The 9,178-nt window shown below is 48.3% G+C and overlaps 1 protein-coding gene across 1 annotated transcript in view; it reads right to left on the bottom strand.

Annotated features, from left to right (window-relative positions):
* Positions 1–3,590: 3,590 nt before the first annotated feature.
* Positions 3,591–9,178, bottom strand: part of LOC119433250 (uncharacterized) — a 34,712-nt gene continuing 29,124 nt past the window's right edge. Inside the window, exons 4-6 of the mRNA XM_037700397.2 lie at positions 7,218–7,265; positions 5,407–5,460; positions 3,591–3,883 (exon numbers count right to left, since the gene is read on the bottom strand). Coding sequence (XP_037556325.1) covers positions 3,713–3,883; positions 5,407–5,460; positions 7,218–7,265 — 273 coding nt within the window. The 3' untranslated portion in view covers positions 3,591–3,712. The remainder of the gene's footprint in view (positions 3,884–5,406; positions 5,461–7,217; positions 7,266–9,178) is intronic.

The raw sequence follows: 9,178 nt of genomic DNA, 5'->3' as shown, positions 1-9,178 counted from the left end.
CAGCCTTCTGAATCATCTTCCATTGACATGGAGGTTAGGAGAGTCACTGATAGATAGGCAGCAATGCAGCTGCTAGGTGCTTTCCAGCCTGTACTTTTGTATGATGCCTCACTTCTGCAGCCAGGTGTCTGTGCCAGCCCAAGTGGTCTAGTGAGCAGAGCTCATGATGAGGTTCTCTTTATGAAGGGGTGGTAGATAGGTATTGTTACGAGATATCGTGGCATTACGATAATAGAGTCGGCACACGATGTGCTAAGTCGCGGGTACGAGGTGCCGACACGCGAAATGCCTGGTCGCGGGTCCAAATAATAGACGCTCGGTAAGCTCAATCGCGCAGTCGGAGGGGCCGACGCGCGAAATGCCTAGCCGCGGGTCCGAGGAATAAACGCTCAAGGTGTCGACACTCGATGAGCGATGTGCCGACGCGCGAAATGCCTAGCCGCGGGCTCGAGGAGTCGACGCTCGAGGTGCCGACGCGCGAAGTGCCTAGCCGGGGGTCCGACGAGTCGACACTCGGTGAGCGATGTGCCGACGTGCGAAATGCCTAGCCGCGGGCTTGAGGAGGCGACGCTCGATTAGCTTAGTCGCGCCTTCCGAGGTGCCGACGCGCGAAATGCCTAGCCGCGGGCTCGAGGAGTTGAGGCTCGCAGGGCCGACGCGCGAAGTGCCTAGCCGCGGGTCCGAGGAGTCGAGACTCGCTGAGCGATGTGCCGAGGCGCGAAATGCGTAGCCGCGGGCTCGAGGAGTCGACGCTCGATGTGCTTAGTCGCGCAGTCGGAGGCGCGGATGCACGAAATGCTTAGGCAACGCCTCCTAAGCTTAGGCAAGGATCCGAGAAGCCCGCGCGCAATGTGCTTGATCGCCGAGTCGGAGACGCCCACGCGCGAAAGGCTTAGCCGCGTGACCGAGGATTCCGCGCCCGAAGCTAGGTCGCGAATCCGCGTCGCCGATGCTCCGAATGCTTGGCCGCGGGTCTGAGACGTCTACAAAAAGCGGGATCGGCCACGCTACTGAGATGTCCATGTAGCGCCCGCTCTAATACTAGTCGAGATTACGGAAACTGTCCAGAGATCGCGAAGAGACCGCAACAAGCGGTGCAGACGACGCCATCGCGAAGCGAGCACCGGACCAATTGGCGAACCGCGCTGGAGTCACGTGGCGGGCGCGGGCAATCGGTGGCTCCGGCACGACCTTCAATCATTTGCTTTTTCTGTGCTTGTTTCTGTATGGAGGAGATAGCTGAAGCGGCAAATTTGAAGACTGAGAAATGCGCTTTCCAACGAGTCCAAGATGGCGGCGCTCGGCTGCGCCGTTCCGGAGACATCGTGGCTTTAAAAACGCCGTTTCTTCGCGATTTCCGCGAAATTTTTCGGCACCTTGGCTGATACAACAATTTCTTTAGAGCACTTCTACTTGGTTTTCAGCGATGATATTTCGGAATCAGATAAAATAAGAGTTACAGAAATTGAAAATGTGATTTTCAAAAAATCGATTTTTAGCCATTTTTCGCGATGCGAAAGCCGCGTCCCCCCTTAATCGGGACGCACGCGCTAGTGCTGTTTCGTCTCCTGTTCGCAACTAAGGCTAGCCCTATCATCGCGTTGCACGTTTTAATTCCCCGTTGGTCCAATTGTCGGCGCTAGACGCCGCCAAATCCGAGACTGTTTGGCGCAGTTAGGCGCAATTTTCGTCGATTGTATCAGGATGGCGCAGTAAATCCCATTTGGAGCACTTTGGCGCAGTTGGCGCAGGAGTGGAATCACTGCCTATAGCTGTCTTGCACGCGTTTCCTTTCTTGAAAACTCTGCGTTCTCTCCTTTCCTGTCAAGAATGCTATGCCATGCTGACAGCATGCATGCTGTTCGTGACCTGAAAGTGTTAGTCACAGTTTCGCGTGAAAGGCGAAGCAATTTATCGATAGCAAAGTATTGGACAACTATACGACGTCGGGTTCATAGTTTGCCATGAACATTCGATTAAGTTAGCAAGCGTGGTGTCAAGCATACACAGAAAAACAGATATCATTCAATAACCTGCGAACATTCGCTGTCACAATGCTGGCGTGATGAGCGCAGAGAGGAGCGAATGCTTCTGCTGCCCCCGCCCTTTCTTCACTGTGTCTCCGAAACTTAGGATTACCCAATATCCAGCGCTAGGCACGCGGGAAGACAGGGCACATGCAACCGTCAGCCATCTCGGCACGGGATCGCGGGATCAAATTTCTGCCACGGCGGCTGCATTTCGATCGGGGCGAAATGCAAAAATGCCTGTGTACGTATATTTAGTTGCATGTTAAACCCCAGGTGGTCCAAATTATTCCGAAGTCCCCCACTACGGCGTGCCTCATAATCAGGTCGTGGTTTTCGCATGTAAAACCTCATAATTTTTTATTACCAGCTATCTCGACTCGCCCAATCTTTGCGCCCTCTAGAGATTCACAGCCGGGCTAGAGGAGGAGACGCGCACGCTCACTAATATGTTCCAATGTGTTCAAAATGACAAATATGTTCAAAATGCGGAAAAGTATGACACGTCGGCCTAATTGGTGGACTTGTTGTGCTGGACTGCTCGGGACTGGCCAAGGCATTGTTTTAGAACTATACGCGCTGGCATACACAGCGTCTCCTGAAGTCTAGCGCAGTCCCGAAGAACAAATTGAAGGAACCCTATGTATAAAGAGGCAAGTTTCAGTGGTAAAGACAACCAGCGACTGTAGCAAAGACCTTGCGGTGAGTCAAGACGTCGTCCGGATCCAGTCGTGGCGCTTCCGAGATCGAACAGCGCACCTTCGCCGAAAGCCGTGCTGGTGCGATCTCGTAGGCCACGATCCAGCCATTGTAACTGGTGACAGCGAATGTAGTGGCTGCATTGGAGATACGTGTGTGGCATTGTCTGGCTGATGATTGAGCAGAGCAGTCCCAGACGAGATGAGTCTAGTGGCTAATAAGTGGGACAGCGGCCGGCTGCTGTCGCTTGGTATGTATGTGCTCAGGCATTGATGGCGAGGCATATAAGTGCAGCATCTATCTGACATGTCGGGTTTATGGACCTTGTCGCTCGAAAGCTTGAGTGTCGGGGAATGGCCTTGACTGCGTGCCTCGTTCTCCAGAGTTGTCGAGCAGCATGGATGCAACAGGAGGCCGACTGGGTGTTAAAGATGTGGCAGTGGTCACGTAAGCACAACTTCATTTGGCAGTGGCTGGGCGTCATCTCACAAGCCCCATGACTCTCAATATTGACCCTATAAGGTAGATAGGAACGTACGGTTTTTCATATGTAGTGTTCACATGCTATTGGTTATGGGGCATGTGGGATTTATCGTAGGGCCATGTGTTGATTGGGTATGACTCTCAATATTGACCCTATAACGTAGATAGGAACGTACGGTTTTTCATATATAGTGTTCACATGCTATTGGTTATGGGGCATGTGGGATTTATCGTAGGGCCTTGTGTTGATTGGGTACATTAAACCCATGATTTTTGAACTGCGCGTCATGGACTTAAGGCCATCCGTGATGTGGGGTAACTGCACAGTAATATGTGAAGGTATAACCTCTGGAAAAAGAACACCGTGGACAGAGCGCTCGCTTAACAGACGTCTACTTCGCATTTAGCTGGCGGCACTGACATGTTGGATCGCCTTGAGGAATGTCGGAGTGGGCCTTTTTTCTTTTTTCTCTTTATTGGCAGTCTACTTGTGGCCGCCGTGGTCACACGTAGTGCGTGTACTCGATGGTGATGTTGGGCTTGCCGTTGTTGAACGGCAGCGGCGGCCCACTGTCCAGCCCCGTCCGGAACCCGGTGTCCAGTCCCGTCCGGAACCCGCGCAGGGCGGACATGCCAGCTTCCCTGAACTTACCCAGCGTATTGGCCATGCAGTTCTGTCATGCAAATTAACAGGAATAGATTACTTAGGGCATATCAGTAGTTCATTGTTACGTACGGTTCATTATTACACGGACGCGCTGAAGTACGCTGATAAACATTTCACGTGGCACACACACTCGCAGGGTTCACAAGAGCAGCTTGGGCTTGTTGGTACATAACGTTGGAGCAATAGCGCAAACTTGAGACAGGGACAGAGGAGGCAAGACATAGGCGCTTGGTGTTGTCTTGCCTCCTCTGTCTCCATCTTAAGTTTGCGCTATTGCTCCGACTCGCAGGGCAATTTAGTTGATGCCGCAAAGGGTTAAGTACACGAGGTATACAGGTATATGTGATCATGTACCTGTGTGGAACCTTGCGAATGGAGCAAAGAAACAAACGACAAAAATAAAGAAAATAGGCCGAAGCGGCCATTTGATAAAGTCGTCGGCTGCTGTGCGCTAGACCACGCGTTCGATTTTCTGCTGCACATTTTGGTATTTAATGCAGTTCGAAGCAAACTTCATTGGCCTCCGTACGTTCATTGTGCTCATTCTTGCGAGTGTAAAGCTTGCAAACCTGACAACTTCCTGCCTTCCCCTCTCTATAATATAGGCAGTCACAGTATGGTAGCGATCGCTTTTCTCTTTAACACATATTTTTATACATGTTTGCGTACGATGAGATTCTTCGTAGTAGCAGTATCTTTCCATGTTACAGCACATATAAACGCAGGGAAATAAAATTTAAAGAAATAACAAGGGATAGGACAGAGTGCTGACTTTTAACTTACACTTATATTGAGGACAGATCGCCAATTTGTCAGGGGCCCATCAAATATAGGAACTCGCACGCCACCGCGACGCCATCCTCCGCTAGCAATAGAAAAGGGTCGTCTCCTGTCTATTGATAGGTATATGTGTTCTCTTCTTGATATAATACAATGATGGTGCACTGACACACAAGGTAAGAGCGACACCAGCTTTTTTACGGGCTTAAGTGATCTCCCGTGATGTTTTTTTTTTCTTTACGTCGTATTGAAACATTGAAGATGATAACGTAGTTATAAGAAAAGCGCAAAGACATAAGTATCATAGTTCAACTTTCCAATACATCGTCAAATATGCACGCGCTTCCGCAGTTGTCCAATAAGCACGCACTCTCAAAACTAGCTGGAAAGGAGCGCGCACGCTTAGATTCACAGTATTAATTACAGATTGCCAGCAGTAGCCGCATTAAGCTCCTCATGTGCAGACATTTCGTTACGATGTGGTAACTCGCCGCCGTAGTTAACTTATAAGGGTAACGGTGCGCAAAGAAGACAACCTTGAGTGGCACTGCACCAATTTTGGTCAGGGTGTGGGTGGTCACCATTTTAACAGCTCTGATGAGTTCACAGGGTGGCTACGCCTTCTCTGATGGGCTCAAAACACAAACATGGTCGAATTTGATAGTCTCCCAAATAAAACCCAAAGACTGCAAAGTGTTCAAGCCCAACCCCAGGGAAAGAGTAGCGAAAGTGGCAGAAGTTGACTCATACCTTGAAAAGCTGGGCAGAGTTGTCGAACGGTGGGCTTTTCAGCTTGACGTCGGGCTGGAAAGTTGATGAAAGAAGAAAAAAAGCTCTCTGAAATATTGCTGAAGAGAGAGAGAGAAAGTATATGGAGTGACACCATCTGCTCACGACCACAAATTTGTGAAGCTGCACTACGAAGTGTTTTAGCATTTCTTTTTCCCCGTTTTCATTTGACTGGATACAAAGTTTGTCCAGCTCACGTGCTCCTATTTCTTGATCAGGCGATGCTTTGACGCGGGGGAACACGCGGCGTGTTTCGAGGGAGAGGGGCAGTGCCGCCCACTCCTTTTCCAACGAACCCATACTACTGTCTCATATGTAACTCTGTTTGCGTGAGTTCGTGTACTGCCCGATGGAGTACATTCTACTGAAACGAAAATACTCACTCTCGGAGCACGGGAACTCTAGGAAACGTAGTTAAATACTGCAGTGTGAACGTTCACGCCATCGGGGAGTGCGAATACTCTCATAATGTAGTAAATTTGGTAGAGCGAACGTTTACTCTATACAGAAGTATGAGCACTCCCAAAATAGAGTCAATATGGCGCATTGAACGTTTACATCCTAGGGAAGTATGAGAACTCCCAAAATGGAGCTAATATGGCAAGAGTGTACGTTTACTTTCGAGGGGAGAGTACGGCGATTCAAAATGTGGTAAATATGGAACACGTGTTTTCCCAACGACAATGGGATGGTGTTACTGAAGTGAGGACGATGGTAAAACGACAGCGTGACCACGACTGTGTGACAACGACGGCGTGACGATAGTCGGATGATAAAGTTAGAATGACGACGTGTGGAGCGGCCATGGCATCTCGACGGCTGTGCGACAACGAATGCATGACGACTGTATGACAACATTCGGATGACAAAGCTGGAATGACGATGCAACTGCCGCTGCGGCATCATGACCACGAGCACACACTTAGTGGCCCAAGCAGGCAGAGAACTTGGACCACTGGATCGGCGTAAGAGGCTAGATAGATAGATAGGCTCAAAACGGCTGAAGTAGGCAAAGAATGCTAATTTCATTACAAAAAAATAATTTTTGCTAACATCAGCTTTACCATCATTGCAGTTATGCCCTACTAATGGCGGAGTTGCTCGTGCTCAAGTCAGTAGAAAGTGTCCACCGTGTGTGCAGGTGCTTGAAAGTTGAGCCTGACATTGTAATGATCACAGGGACACCTGTTAATCGGAACAACCGCTTGCAGTTATCCTCTGGTTGAAAAGTTACTTGTGCGGCCGTGAGCTTGGCAGGTATCTCCCTCGAGAGGTGGTGAAGAAATTGAGAAATAAGAGTGGGGGAGAGAGATCTACTGAATGCCCTAATTCGCTTTCTCTAGCGTCCAGATGATGGCACCAATGAGTCGTTTGACGTCACATGATTTTCACTCTGGCCGCTGATTACATAATTCTCGTAGAAAACACTAGAAAGTCGTCTTATTCATTATTTTAGAATGCTACGTAAGGCTTACATAATGGTCAAGAGTTTACTATAGCCTCAGCCAAACTTCGCCACAGCTTGTGACGTCGCACGGACAGCCTTCGTGAATTCAAAAGTCGCGCTGCTTCCTGTTTTTGACTTGTCAAGCCACGTGCAGCTCTGTTCCCCTATCTTCCTTGACCTTATCTTTTTATTTAGTGTCTGTTTTTAGCGCAGTTCAGTTTGCCTAGTCATTTATACTATCCGATCTCTGGTAGATACCCTGATCTGCAGCCACGTTTCTTGCTTTGACAATGACAGTGTATAACGATGCCTTAAGTGAGCTCACCTTTAACTTCAGGTAGGCATCCACCCTGCAGTCCTCCACCTGACTTAGCTGCAATCGTTGGCGAGACAAGAAAAAAAAAAAAAAAATCAGACAAGGACTCTAAGGATTCTAGCCAGGAATTTTTTTCGGGTGGAGGGGGGGGGGGGGGGACACTTGCTGAAGGTCTTGACTATTTAAGGAAAGCACCGATTGTTCAGTAATTATTTTCGGTAAAAATCGCAGTATGCAAATTATGGGACGTTTTACATACTAGTTTATTAATAGTTCTTATTTTTAATTTTGAGATGAATCTTCCTAATAGTATATAATATTTGTATACGGAAGATTCGTCTCAATAGATTTCATTAATAAAAATAAAACAGCGTTACTCAGAGCCACAAATAAAAAAAAGACGAAGAGTGGAAGTATTCGTTTTATTGAGGCACACTCAAGAAGAGCTTCACCCCGCGTCTGGCGTCGAACGGTCGGCGGCAGCAGGGTGGCATGAGCCCTGCTAGAGAACTCCCCCCCCCCCTCCCCCCCTTGGCTACGGGCCTGCTATACAAAATATACTGCGAGTGTCAGCGACGATTGTTCGAGATTAAAAATGGCAGAGTTGAGAAAGACAATTATTACTGAGCACGATAATTTGCGCGATATTCGCCGATACTATTCACGAAATTTTAATGATCGACCTTTTAATTAGTGCTATTACGGGGCATGTTAGTTGTCTAAGTCGGCCAGTACTCAAATCGTAATGTTTTGCTAGAAACTGCCTGGCACTAGTTCCGAGAAATACGGATTCGTAAATGGGCCGTGGAATGCGCTTGCTTATATTTAGTAGCTTTCTGTACTGCATGTTTTTTTTTTTGTTTTTTTTTTTTTCACTGCACGGAAACGTGCACTACGCGGCCAGGATTCACACACATGCACCTAGTGGTTCTGTTTATTTTAACAAAAAAAAAAAAAAAAAAGGCTCACCATGTTTTGTACATATGACTGTTTGCTGTCCTTCCCGTGTTTCACAACCCTTCTGTACATCCACCTTCTATACAGCTAGCTGTGATATAGCTAGCCGCGTAGAAGGGGGTTTTTACTCCCCCATCACCCTCTCCACGTGTAGGGTAGCAAATTGGACAAAGTCTATTTAACCTCCCCTTTCCTCTCTCTCTCTCTCTCTCTACGGCGGCGGGTAACGCTTCCCGCAACCGTCCTGAGCCACGGCGGCTGATCTTGCAGTGCAAGGTCAAGTTTTATCCTGGGGCGATAACGCTCGACCCAATCATTTCGGCGATACTATCATATTTGCGAGATTTCGCTGACACCGGCCCTGGACCCGTCGAAGTGTTCAGCCGACAGTGTTTCTGGCAATGTGCGAGAGAGAGAAAATACCTTTTCGTGCGAAAAAAAAAAGATAAAAAAGTATGGATGCCTTCAGTCCAGGACGTCGCTTGCGCCATGCTTCAGCGCTATAGGCCAATAAAGTCCGCAAGGAACCGTTGGTTGCGAAGGGTAGTCGCGGTGGTCAATCACTCAGTGGAAGGAATGGGTGGGAGAGATGAGATGAGAGATGATGCGCCCTGTTGTCTTGTAAGGTCTGGGCGTTGCTTACACCCGAGAAAATACAATCTCAGCTGATACGTTGCAAAACAGAATGAAAAAAAAAAATTCCAACAAGCTTCAGCATACTAAACAAGTTGTAGCACAGACATAATACAAATATGTGCATAATGCCGCCTGCAATTGCAAGCGTATACAGGTCTCCAAGTTTCAGCAAATTTGAATATCGAAAAAACTTGATATCCCGACTGAGTCAAGTTAGGGAACAAAGACATTTAACGAGGCGCTTCTGCGAAATCCGGAACGTTGGTTAGCATGTTCTTATTCCGAGATTTCGGAAGTTCCAAACAGCCGTTCAGTCGAACAACGTTGCCGCCTGAACTTGGCTATCTGCATAAAGGAAGGCAAGTAGGTGAGCACAA

This window comes from Dermacentor silvarum, chromosome 11, assembly GCF_013339745.2.
Source record: "Dermacentor silvarum isolate Dsil-2018 chromosome 11, BIME_Dsil_1.4, whole genome shotgun sequence".
Taxonomy (NCBI): domain Eukaryota; kingdom Metazoa; phylum Arthropoda; class Arachnida; order Ixodida; family Ixodidae; genus Dermacentor; species Dermacentor silvarum.
The sequence above is the reverse complement of the archived record's forward strand: the minus strand, read 5'-3'. Positions and strand labels throughout refer to the sequence as shown.